Below are 13,586 nucleotides of genomic sequence, written 5' to 3' on the forward strand. Positions count from 1 at the left end.
GCCGAAGGTGACATCTTCAAATTCCTTATTGTGTTCAACCAACAGACCAAAATCAAAAAAGATATTTTAATTACAGTGATATAAAACAGGGAAAATGCAGCAGCAGCCGGTGCTGACATTTGAGAAGCTGGTACCAGTGAATGTTTGACCTTTTTGGTTGATAAATGACTTAAAGCTGCAGTGGGTAGAATTAGAGCAAATATGATTAAAGAAAGTGTGTTCCGGTGTCCTCCGGTGCTCCTAATGGCATCTGCAAGATTTCACAGATCGGAGGAAAACAACCAATCAGAGCCGAGCTGGAGCCTTGCCGTCTCTGAGCAGCTGTCAATCACTCGCAAACTCTGATCAAACAGTCAAACTACGCCGCGCTGATCAAATACAAATCAGTATTCTGTTACTGTAATGCCTATTTCTCACTTCAAATGTTCTCAGAAACATCTTGTAGTGTACTGTTTAGCTGTAAAATGAGAAAGTTTGTGACCTGGCAGCCATGTTGAGATCAGTTGAGGAAATACCAAGCAGCGCCCACCAGCCGGAGCAAACTTTCTAATTTCACACCTAAACAGTACACTAAGATGTTTCTGAACACATTTGAGGCGAGAAATAGGCATTTTAGTCACAGAATATTCATTAATATTTGATCAGCGCTGCCTAGTTTGACCGTTTGATCAGAGTTCACGAGTGATTTACTACCTCCGTTGAATGAACAGCCAATAGGAACGCTCTCTCTCTGAAATAACTTGTGATTGGCCAAAGTCTCCCGTCACGGGCTAGATTTTTTAAAGCCTGAAAACAGAGCCATGAGGAGGTGTAGCAGTCTAGTTTTCTCTCACAACACTTGAATTACAATATGCTGAAAGGTTATTATGAAATTTTTGGTCTGGAATTATTGTTTGAATTATTGTTGATATATTTCATGTAAATTGCTATGACTAATCATCGACTAACCGTTTCAGCACTAAAGTATAGCATGGAGTTTGCCGAGGGCTTTGGTATACATTAGCTGTCCATTCATGCACCTGTTCAACCCTTTGTAATTGTGTCCCTCCATCCAGCCTCCTCCCCCTAATATCAGTGATGTATTGATGACAGTGGAGGTCCATCTTTCTCCCTGCTTTCTTTTTATATTTATGTAGTCCATCTGTCGGTCCCCTCCTTCCAGTCCTAACTTGGGTTGTTCTGTATCCTGCATGCACCCCTTGCTACGTCTGTGTGACGTGTAGTATAGATCATAATATACTTGTGTGTAGTATTTGGAGCCCTGCGGTGTTCAGCTCTGATGAACACATAAATATAGGTTATCCATGTCTTATGGTCTTAATCTGAACCCATGACCCAGCCTGGGAACTGTGTCTGTGTGTGTGTGTGTACGTCTAGTGATAGATGTATAACCCTCACTGTTAAGCCCAACTTAACACTAACATACACACAAACACACACATCATTGATCCCCTTCTCACGCAAAGCCACTCAACACAAGGCGGCTCTAACATTTTCAGCATACTGCAGGTCAGGACCGGCATCAGCATTAAGAGCTCTAGTGCTACTAATTGTGCACTTATCGATAAGCATACAACTCTCAAACCTCCCAAAATAGCTCGCATATAAATGCGCATAGTCACATGGATTATTAAACCGTTCAAATCGGTGCCGACAAAGAGTAGTTGGACTGCGTTGCAGGCAGGTTTCATTTTTATTTTAGAATATATTGTTGCTTATATTGCTGTCTCAGACAACAACTGGCATCCTGCATGGTGTGCAAGTAATTCTATTCTGCTTTATGTGCATGTTTCAAGCAATTCTCCGTAGTTTGGTAAAGTGGAAATGTTACCTGGTTTGCAGGCAGTGAGTTGCTCTACTGCATGTGGTTCACTTCTGCTTGTGTACATCCATTTCCTATCTAGTCCTGCCAACACTGGCCCAACCCCAGCAACCCACTCACTCTATGACTCCCCCAATTAGTCCAAGTCAACCTCCTCTCCAACTTCCAAAATCTATTAATAATGCACATTAATCACCTTGAATCTACACTGTATACAGACACTCTCTTGAACATTAATGCATCTATTTTGCAATCAACACGACCGCGTCTATATTGCCATTATTATTGTGAATTTTGTGATTATTAATTTCATTAACAGATGAAAGAGGTTGAATAAACACATTGGGCAAAGAAGCAGTATGTACTATTTTTCCTCCTCAGTGGTGAGAGGGGATTTACTGTTATAGACACTGGAGATACATCATATACAAAAACAGACAGCATATTAATGGAGGAGATAGCATATTTGCAGGGAGGAAGCATATTTACCAGGGAATTAGTTACTTCATCATGTGAATGAAGGTGCTTTGCAAACTAAACATGAACCATTTTTTTTAAAGAACGTTTTGATTAACTAATATATTTTAGAGTTTCAAATTTAATGGTTTCTCCAAATTCATCAGTTTGCAAAATACTAATTCTTTGATCCCTCAACTGCTGGAAATAGCAGGTTTTTCGTCTGACTGTAACAGAGCGTATATGTAAGTGGTAAGCAGATGGATGCACAGGCGGCTTGGATGGTGTGAGGATTTGTGTGGGTGCTATCTGATTCAGCTCCATTGTCACACTCTTGGCTCCCCATCTACATCTCTATCATTTCATTTGACCCTCTCTTTCTGCGCCTCTCACTTTCTTTTACTCTCACTTTCACACTTCCTCTGTGTTGCTCATTGTGCGAGCTTGTTTGCTATACTTTTTGGATGGTTTCACCCATTAAAGGACTCCTATCACAATGTGTTTGTGGGTGCGTATGTGTGTCTGTGCACACGCATGTGCTTTGCCCTGTTATCCTCAATGAGACATGGTCCTGTGAGAGCCACCACATCACCTGTTGCCATGGTAGTTAAATAGGCAGAGAAGGAAGGAGAGGAATGGAGGGAGACAGACAGACAGGCAGGGGAGGAGAGGGAAATTGGATGATGAGTGCATGTTCTGGACTACACCGAGGGAGAGGAGGAGGGAAAAGACTGGTAATAAAAGGGAAAGAGAGGAAATAGGAGGCTCATAGTGGTAGCCAAGTCGTTCTTTGAGAAAATACACATTGCTCTCAAGTGTTATTTATAAGAGTGTAATGGAAAGTCTGCAAAACATGTGATGTTTGCAGTCAAAGCCATGTAATCATGGACAGACATGGTGTACTAAGGATATAATGTCTCCACCCACACTAATGAAAAGACAGGCTTCCATTGTTGTTAATATGAAGTCAAGACATACAGCAGCCTTGAAAAGTCAACCCACAATTTTTTCTTTGTTCATTGTTGTCTGGCAAAGGCAGACATGATTTAACTGGAGAAAGATATCATTTCTAGTAATTTCAAACTGTATCAAAGATGATTGACAGTTCTCTTCTTAATTTAGATAATAACATTAACCTTTTCTACCCCTGATTGGATGAATGCACTTCTCTTTAGACTTTCTTCTAACCTAAACTATCTTAGCCAGTTTGTCTTCAGTCATTCAACCTGACATTGTGTACATGTTAGCTGATTTCTTTTGTCGGGAAAGGGAAGGTGTTATGTTTTGTTTTGCCCTATCCAGTCAGCAAGTGACATATCCATCCTGCCGATTAACATTGAAGCTGTGGTAGTGGCTAATAGGAGCAGTAAATTTGACATTTTCCACATGGAACCAAGCTAAAACTGTCCACCAACATCCAAGATTAACGATTTTGAAAAAATATCTAATGGCGTATGTTTTAACTGTTGACGATATGATTTGCAACATTGGAGGGAATGATCATTTTTACATCACTATTATCATTTTCACTGAAAAACATCAAATGATTATGATGTGATTTCTGCGGGGATCTGTACCAAACAAAGATGTTTTCTTAAGTCAGTAGAATATGATGTGTAGGCAAGGACATCTGTGCTGCACGACAATATTTAATTTAAAATGGTATGTATATGGTAAATATTGCGTCTCCTGCAATTTGAAAACTGCAGGAGACGCAATATTACAATTTCGATAACATTTTGATTAATTGTGCAGCCGTAAAAAACAGTGGATACATTGGAGGCTAAAATAGGTAATTCATTCAGAGAGTCATACCTGATTTTATATCTATAAAGCTGAGATTTAGTTGTTAACAAGGTTCAAGAGTTTAGAGATGCAGTGGACCATGTTATCATCTAAATTTTTGCTGGTAGGGATGGTAAATATCTTACCAGGCCTAAATATTTCTTACTGAATATTTTTTAGACTTAAATCTCGTAGGGGAAACTGAGTAAATCATGGCTGTTTATATGTTCGAGAAAAGAAAAAAAAGAAATACGGTTCCAATTGATCGGGTTGATAAGTGATAAAGAAAAAACAGAGGCATATTGTGACAGAAGAGACGACGGCTAAAGCAACAAGTCTCAAGACAGGATTGAGATTTTTTGGGAAAGAAAAAATAATGGTTAAATTGCATGTCGAGAGGTTGTACTAAGATCTCTTAGCAGATGAACGGTAAATAAATTAGAAAATGTAGGCGCATGATGAGATAAAATAGAAGCTGGGTGATTGAAAAGAAACCAAGGGATGAGGACAGTGGAGAAAAGGTGCACTGGGTTTAAGACATGAAGAAGAGAAAAGAGGAGAGACAGAGCATGTTGCTAAATAGTTTCTGTCAAACATGAAATGACAGGATGAAAAAGTAGGGGAAGTCAATGAATGCTGATGTTGGAAGAGAAAGTGGAGGAGGAGGACAAGTGCATGTCAGCGTAATTGCCAGGAGTAAATGGGAGGCAAGGAAAATAAGAGATGAATACAGGGGAAAGAAGATAGGAGGAGAGGAGGAGGGGAAGTGAACGTGAAGGGGAATGCCATTAACGGCTTTGTCCGGTCCTCCCGACTGAACGATGGACGGACACGGATAAACGAACAAATGAATGAAAGAGGGAGAGAGTGTGAGAGAAGGGTGCCCCTTTCTTAACTGTCTTTTCAGAGATTAGGGAGGAGAGCATCGCGGTCTGTTCAGTTCATCTATTCATGGCCAACGCCTGTCTCTCTCACGAGCCTGTGAGAGGAGTGAAGAGGCAGGCACATAGCCAGAGAGAGTGTGTGTGTGTTGTGGTGTGAATTTGTCTATGAACACATTTATCATATGTGCATTACTGAGCCAGAAAGTAGAAAATGTTGCTTCAGATGAAATCTAACCAGTAAAAGTGGAGAAGAGAGAAGCAGCAGCAAGAAAACAATGCTACGCTTAGAGAATAAAATAGAAAATAGGAGACGGAGATGGAGGGATCGTGTAATTGCTACGTGATTGTGAACTGAAACGATGCACTTTTCTTACGCTGTAGAGAGCGAGGGAGCATGTAATTGGCTCTAATGTATGGATGCAGTTAATAATTTGAGTGCGAGGAGGAAAAATTGAGGGATCATGTTGCAGTAGAGAGGCGGACGAAAAAGGGAATATTATAGTTTCTGCAGAAAGACGGAGAGAAATGGAGGATTTAGCTGTAATAGCTAGTGGAGAGGGAACGATGCAGGGATATTTTATTGTAGCTCGCTAATGGAGGTAGAGCTGATGTAGTCTGACAGCATTTGTGCTGCGAGGCCTGACCGACTGATTTGAGAGTGAGTTATGGTGTGAGATAGAGATGGCACGAGAGGAAGAAAAAGAGCTAGAGAGCTTGTGAGGGGGATTTGTCCAGATGGACTTTTGCAAGGTTTAGTAGCTGATATTTCTCATCTAAATTCTACCTCATCTGTCAGAGAGGTGCAAGAAATGGTACATTGCATCAGTGCATTAAAAGATCAACATTTTAGCCCTTTTAAAATGTGCAGGTTCAAGGGATTGAGGTTACTGATTTGTTACTTGATAGACAAGAGTCAGTGCACATAAATGTTCCATAAAAACACTTATTAACAAAACATGAACGCTACCAGTTTTTTATTAGAGTAAAAATGTACCTACATTTTAAAAACTTTGCTTTAAATATCATTTTCTTTGGGTTTACATCACTTTAGATGATCTGATTTGAAATCGGAGTGGTTTTCTGCATCATGATTGTGGGCTGAAAACACTCTTGAGAGCACTTAACAATCATAAAAACAACAATATATCATATCAACATAAAATCACTGATAAGACAAAGCAAAAGACAGCACCACTACAAGTAGAAATCCAGAAGCAGATAAGAGATTGTGCATTTGATATTTTCACTAAATTGACTACCAGAACACTAAGACGGACAACTTTGGATTTTTTTGAAGCAGGCATTGCTGCCAGTTCAGGAGCTGTTTCTTTGGAGGCTTAGACCCAACAGCCTTTCACCTTGATGTGACCACAGCACAAAGCTGGCGACAGTTTCAGGAAGTGTGTATGTGTGTCCGTCTCAGGTTCTCACACTCTTAACAGTCCCTCCAATCCATTTGACTCCCTAATCCACCGGGAAACCACCACTCTTTTCTCCATGCCACTCCAGTTTTTCTCCTATTTACCTCCATCCCTCCCTCCCTCCCTCCTTCCCTCCTCCTCATATCCTTAGAAATGTGTAGGAGTCTCTGCAGAGTTGGCTAACTGGATTTTCTACAACCGTTCTAAGCACAAAACCACACACACACACTGGCTAAACCTCCCACGAGCTAATCAGACTATGGAAAAATATTACACATGCCCAAAAACCCATATAAGTTTTCCTGTTTTGATCAATGCAACCCCACCCTCTTCTTACCTCAAAAAGAGAGGGGGGAGGCAAGGAGCAAGAAAGAGAGAGGACTGGAGCAATACAAAATTTAATTAGTTGGAGCTATTAAACTGTTATGGTGTTTGCACTGCCATCAATGTATTTTGTGGCCAATTTTGATAACAGTGTGGGAAGAACTGTTGACTGTTTATTAAAGTCTTCAGTTACAAAGCGTGTAATAAAGACACTTGGAATTGGAACTAAACAGTTTCCATCTTATCTTACCACTTATCATCAATATAAAGCCTAATTCCCAAATGTGTTATTATTGTGTAAGTGAATATTACATATCATGGGATTGTGGAGATCAACTTTAATTTAATCTTTTTCCTAGGGGGGGGGGGGATTGTCCGTAGGAAAGAGTACCCATAGAAAAGGGATCGGCTGTTGACGGTCAGTAACAGCTCTAGCATTTGTCAGGCTAACAGGCCAGCTGATGACTGGAGTTTATGTAATGTGCACCAGCGCTCTGTCATATCTTCTTTTTAATGTTGTATGTACTGCTTTCTTTTTGCTTTTTTCCAAAAGCGTAATTGCTTGCATTACGTGACTGTTAATCATATGACTCTTTCCTTCTGTCTGTCTTTCTTTACGTTTTTCTTTGTTGTTTTTTTTACTTGAAGTTTTTTTCTCCTTCTATTTCTTTCTCTCTCCCTCCCCCTGGGTTTCTTTGGAGAGAGAGAGTAAAGAGAAAGAAACTTAATCCGTCTATTGAACAAGAGGTGGACCAGTCCGGGGCTTTTTTCTCATTTTCCTCCATGTCAAAAAACCCACCCTGCTTCTCATTCCGAGTGTTCACAATTGCCTGCCCAAATCACACACTCATATACACAAATGCACCTTTTATTCGATTTTGAATTTGATTTTCATCCTGCATTGTTTGTTACTCTACCAGTATTTTTGTTGTGTATATAGCCTATTAGTAGCATATGTCTGTGGTTTGAGCAATCTGATATTTTTCTGGATGACTATTAGGAGGTGTCACATGGAAATGTGTTGTTGTTGTTGACTGTAGCTGGAGGGATAACAGGGTTTTCCTGTCAATCTCTGGGTTCCCATTATTGTTGAGCAAATTAAAATGTCCATTTTTTTTCTAAATATTGTAAAGAATAGCTGCAAATAACAGTAATTATTAAATATGTTTTATGTTTAAGGGTACGACTTGAGCCTATGTACCGGTATACTGTAGCTTCACCGTGTAGGAGCAACGTGGATCTGGTTGGTTTGTTGAGATAAAATTGTGCTGTAAACTGATGCACCACATTTCCTCTTTCTCTTGTACCCTATTCTCCCCATCTTAATTTCCTTCTTCTACATCTTAGTTTCAATCCTTTAGTAGCCAGTCTGCAACCTCAGGGCTTTTCAGCTTTCCTTTCCCTCCTCTTCCATCACAACCGACTACAAAATGCCAGACAATTCACTCTAGTCGTCCTCCATAGAAAGCTGATTGCCACCCCCCTCCTCTCGTTGGGTGGCACAGTTAGGCCACTTAATATCAATATTCTCTTTGTGTTGGGAGATGGGGGGCAATTGCCCTGACCGTCAGAATAATTGCACACAGATATCTGCACACATGCACTGACTTGTGCAGGCACACAAGCCTTGCACACTCACACACACACACCAGGAAACACAATAACTGGGACATACTTTCCCAGAATACAAGAACAATGACACACACATACACGTGCACACATGCATAACCCCACATGCACGGGAGAGATGGGCAGAATGGGGACACACAAAATGGGAGTCACACACATATTCGCTGGAGAGTCGGTATGAGGAGACATGAAGAAAGGCTTCATTCTGCTGGGCAGTGAGACACACTCATGCAGAACGCAGCTACCACTCTGTTAAGTGTGGCCTCAGGCTCGTTCCAGAGGGATGAGTGAGAGAGGTAGACAGACAAGGACACATCAGTTTTTGTTGAGAACAATTGAAAACTTTCAGATCCTAATTTATGTTAAAAAACTCTTCGCATTGGACACACTATAACAGATTTCAATGATAGTGTTGTTTCTTAATTGTACTCATGCTCACACTATACTATCAAGTCTAGGAGTGTTGCACACATAGATGTAACTTAAACAATGTCACATATAACTGACATCAGTACCTGTAATGCAGCTGTAGCCACTGCAGACTGAATTTTTTGGTATTGACATACACTCAATGGGCACTTTAATATAGGTAATAGGTACTTTTTTTGTTTCAAAACCAGGATATGGCTCACAACTGCGATACTAATGAGCATGCTAACTCACACAATATTTAACATCCATCCATCCATTTTCGTCCACTTATCCGGGGATGGGTCGCGGGGGCAGCTGGCTAAGCAAAGTATTCCAGACGTCCCTCTCCCCAGCAATGTTTTCCAGCTCTTCCTGGGGAACCCCGAGGCGTTCCAAGGCCAGACAAAATGCTTAATCTCTCTGGCATGTTCTGGGTCTACTCCGGGGCCTCTTACCATTTGGGCGTGCCTGGAAAACCTCTACCGGGATGCATCCAAACCACCTCAACAGGCCCCTTTACTGTAGATGCGAAGGAGCAGCAGCTCTACTCCGAGCTCTATCCAGATGTATGAGCTCCTTACCCTATCTCTAAGTCTGAGTCCAGTCACCCTATGAAGGAAACTAATGTCGGTCGCAATCTCATTCATTCGGTCACTACCCAAAGCTCACAACCATAGGTGAGGGAATGTGGATGGACTGGTATATCGAGAGCTTTGCCTTTCGGCTCAGCTCCCTCTTTACCACAGTGGTCCGGTACAACTCCTGCATCACTGCTGACACAGCAAACCGCCTGTTCATATCACTCTCCCTTTTTTTTATCCTCACTCGTGAACAAAACTTCAAGATACTTGAACTCCCTCGCTTGGGGCAGTGACTCACTCCCAACCCGGAGAGAACAATCGATCGTTTCCCGGCAGAGAACCATGTCCTCAGACTTGGAGGTACTGACTCTCTTCCTGACCACTTCACACTTGGCTGCAAACCGCTCCATTGCGTGCTGAAGGTCACGGTCTGATGAAGCCATCAGAACCACATCTTCAAAGAGCCCCATATTCCCGCAGTACCCCCCACAGGACTCCCTGGGGGACACAGTCGTAAGCCTTCTCCAAGTCAACAAAACACATGTAGACTGGATAGGCAAACTCCCATGACCCCTCCAACAGCCCCGCGAGGGTAAAGAGCTGGTCCACTGTTCCACGGCCAGGACGGAATCTGCATTACTTGTCCTGGATCTGGGGTTTGGCATTCGGTCGGAGCTTCATTTCCAACACCCTGAAATAAACGTTCCCGGGGAGGCTGAGCAGTGTGATACCCCGATAATTGGAGCACACCCTCCGGTCCCTCTTTTTAAAAATGGGAACCACCACCCCGGTCTGTCACTCCACGCGACACTGAAGAGGCGTGTCAGCCAAGACAGCGAAACAATATCCAGAGCCTTCGGCATCTCAGGACGAATCTCAGGACAAATCTCAGACGTTCCCAGTTCACCCTACATGTCTGGGTTTACCAGGTCTGTCTCACCTGGTGGTAAGTTGGATTCATATTTAACAACCAAACATAATTATGCTTTCAGAAAATTGTGCAGGGCACGCCGAATGAGGTTTAGTCCATAATCGAAGCTCATATGCTTCCCATCCCTACAAAGTGAAGCTTGCGTGTTCACACACTAGGAAGAAAACCGAATGGGTTGTAAAATTCGTGAATTATTGAATGGAACAGAGTGCTGTGTGTGAATGTGTGTGTGCATGCATACATGTGTTTCTGTGCAAAACTCAAAACTATGTCACACAGCTCATGCACCGCCGCACCCATTTACTGGTGGAACATCTCTCTAAAGTGCAGATCTACAACACAGCAATTGAGAACGATCAAAACACACTCACAAGGCCCGGCTCCACACAGAAACCTGCGTAAAACACACACACACACACTCACACACACACACGCACACACACACGCACACACATACACACACACACACATATTCAATGGTGCATGGGTATTTGCACAAATGCACCCATACAGTCTGTAAACATCTACTGTAGCTTTTGTGTCAAGCAATCAATGCAAGTGCACTGTTTTGTGTCCTTTGTACACATATTTTATATACACACGCACAGAAACACACATTGCTCATTGTTCTAGTCTCCATTCATTGCTGTCATGGTTCTGCTCTGATTTCTCTTGTAAAAGCTGCATTGAAAAATCTGCTTTAGTGCAGCCAGATGATATGAAATTTTAAATAGCTGAATAGATTCAGGTCATTTTGCACACATAGTGCACATAGCGCACATAATGTTTCTGGCAGTTGCTGATGTATGAGCACATTAGTAAGATATGTTGAATATATTGGGTGTGCATATCGCACAGAAGAAGAAATTTACACACAAGTGTTTGCTTAAGATGCGAGTCTGGGCAATTCAGTAAGACTTTATTAAATTTAAGTCCTTTTAAATAAGTTCAAAGCAGTTTCCCACCAACCAATTACTGTAAGTGTCTGTCTCTCGGTACTTAATCCTCATTAAATGAAGCTCACAAACAAGGCGGTGACTTGAGAGAAAGAGGGAGAACTGAGAGATACTCATACAGTTTTAAATCTGTATCCACATTCACAAATCTCAGTGCATATTTTAAAATCTCAAACTGCATTTTCAGTATTAAAGTCCTAATTTAATTTCTGCAGAACAGCAGATTTGTTTTTGGAACAAATTGATGAATAATTCACCCGTCAGCATGAGCAGAAGTAGCCACCAGCTAAACCTCATCAATGGAAAAGAAGTGTTACAGTAGTGCCCGCACTGCATGAGTGACCGCCGACAATTGATCCATTGCCTCTGTGTTTTTGTATAGCATATAGAATAAAAAAATGAATGAGCTCACACTGAATCCCCTTAGAGTATTCGTTCAGGGGTATGTCAGCAGTAGTTGTTAAAGGTAACGCTAAGAGTGCTTTTTTTAAAAGATTATTCATTTGTAATTTTTGCATTTATTGGATAGTTTGACAGTGAAAAGGCAGACAGGAAACGGAGGGTGAGACAGGGGTATGACATGCAACAAAGGTTTCAGATGAAGTGGCAGCATCACTGTTGGCTCTCTTGGTATATACAGAGCAGGTGAAGTTTATGGCGTTGACCTCATTAGGGTCAGCAACAGTGTATGATTTATTAGCAGAGAGCCGTGGGCTTTGTTTTAAATGAGACTGTAAATAAACTAACTCCAGATGGGCCTTTTAATGGCTCTTTTATGGATGATTTTGAGTTTAATGTTCTTGTTGGCAACGTTACGGTTAAGTGGCATGCGCTGTAGCCACTCGGCTACCAAGGCGTTCCGCTAAGGGATCTTTTTGTCTATTCCATCACTCACATTTTCTCAATCATTCTGGAGACTTGATTCAGCAGCCTGAAGGTCACAAGCCACTACTGGGACCAGAATCTATAATCTTTAGTGTATGGATAGCCCTGCTGTCTGTTTGTTCAGTGTATTGACACATGGCTGTGGCTCCACCTTCAGAGGTCTGTCTTTGCTGTCCTTTACTTCAAAGGGATGTTTGGTAATATGATTGCTGCTATACATATTTCATGAGCTTCTAAATATTGATGGTATACTGAGTAGTTTAAGTTGCAGCCGAGGAGTTAGAACACATTTGTCCTCCTTCTGGCATTCCCTCCACCCTCTTTGATGGCTATTTCAGGTCACATATGAGCCTTCTCATATTTGCCACTGATAGCGGTTAACTTTAACCTTCTTTCCCACACGCGTGACAGATTTAATAACAACCTCGTCAAGCTGGTTTCCGCTGATATTGGGATATAACATTGGAAACATGTGGGTGTTTGCAAGAGAGCTTTGAGACCATTGTATGACTATATGACTATGATACATTATTTTGCACTAGCCTTAGAGCTTTGTGGCAGGTTCAAACATGATTAAAAACCGAATAAATGTCTCTCTTCTGCAGCCTTTTCATCCCATGGTGAACCTAGTGTGCAGTGCTGACCTGAGGATGTTCCTGTGTGCCCTGTACGCTCCGATCTGCGCTGTGTACGGCCAGGTGTCCATGCCATGTCGATCCCTCTGCCAGCGGGCCAAGGATGAGTGCCACAAACTCATGGAGGTATTTGGAGTAGCCTGGCCAGATGACATGGAGTGTAGCAGGTGTGTATATGTATTACATTTTAAATCAACTCAGTATTTGAAGATATAAACACTGTCATCACAAACAGGGTGTTGATGCATCTGAGATAATACAGCTGGTGATATTATGCTGTTAGTTTTATTTTGAATATATACTATATATTTATGCAGGACTGAGCCGGCAATATGTGTTTTGCATACGCCTCAAATCTGCACTTTTCCTGTGCCTGCTGCTTCTCTTTGAGCTCATGCCAACTGCAAACACACATCAAGTCAACAACCTAACTCTAAACTTCAGCATCCTGCCACTCTTCTCTTCTTTATCACCTCCTGTATCTCCATAGCAGCAACCCACTTTCTTCCTCTCCCTTCTTCACTGTCTCACTTTTTCAAATATTTCAATCTTCCTGGTATCTGGCCATGTTTTATTTGTCTTTTCTATTCACTTTTTTACTTATGTGTTTCTACACTTGGTTGCCAGTTTATTAGGTATGCCTGTCTGAAACTAATGCAGTCTAATAAAACAGTCCTGCAATAAATCCTACCTTCATGAAGGTTATGATATTCAGTTTTTGTTGAAAGGTGTTGACTCAGCTTCAAGGTCATTTTGGAGGATGTAGTTTCTGGTGCTGTTGAATTGTATTTAGTTATACTGTCCACCCCATTTATATCAGCATGGGTCTCAGCAAAATTGTTAGCCGATTAAGCTGCATGATCACA

At 41.6% G+C, this 13,586-nt stretch overlaps 1 protein-coding gene across 3 annotated transcripts in view; it reads left to right on the forward strand.

Moving 5' to 3' along the window:
* Positions 1-13,586, forward strand: part of LOC119500977 (frizzled-3-like) — a 38,032-nt gene that overhangs the window by 11,403 nt on the left and 13,043 nt on the right. For all 3 annotated transcript variants that reach the window (XM_037791035.1, XM_037791052.1, XM_037791044.1), the window contains exon 3: positions 12,691-12,887. In XM_037791035.1, coding sequence (XP_037646963.1) covers positions 12,691-12,887 — 197 coding nt within the window. The remainder of the gene's footprint in view (positions 1-12,690; positions 12,888-13,586) is intronic.

Source organism: Sebastes umbrosus, chromosome 2 (genome assembly GCF_015220745.1).
Source record: "Sebastes umbrosus isolate fSebUmb1 chromosome 2, fSebUmb1.pri, whole genome shotgun sequence".
Lineage (NCBI taxonomy): Eukaryota > Metazoa > Chordata > Actinopteri > Perciformes > Sebastidae > Sebastes > Sebastes umbrosus.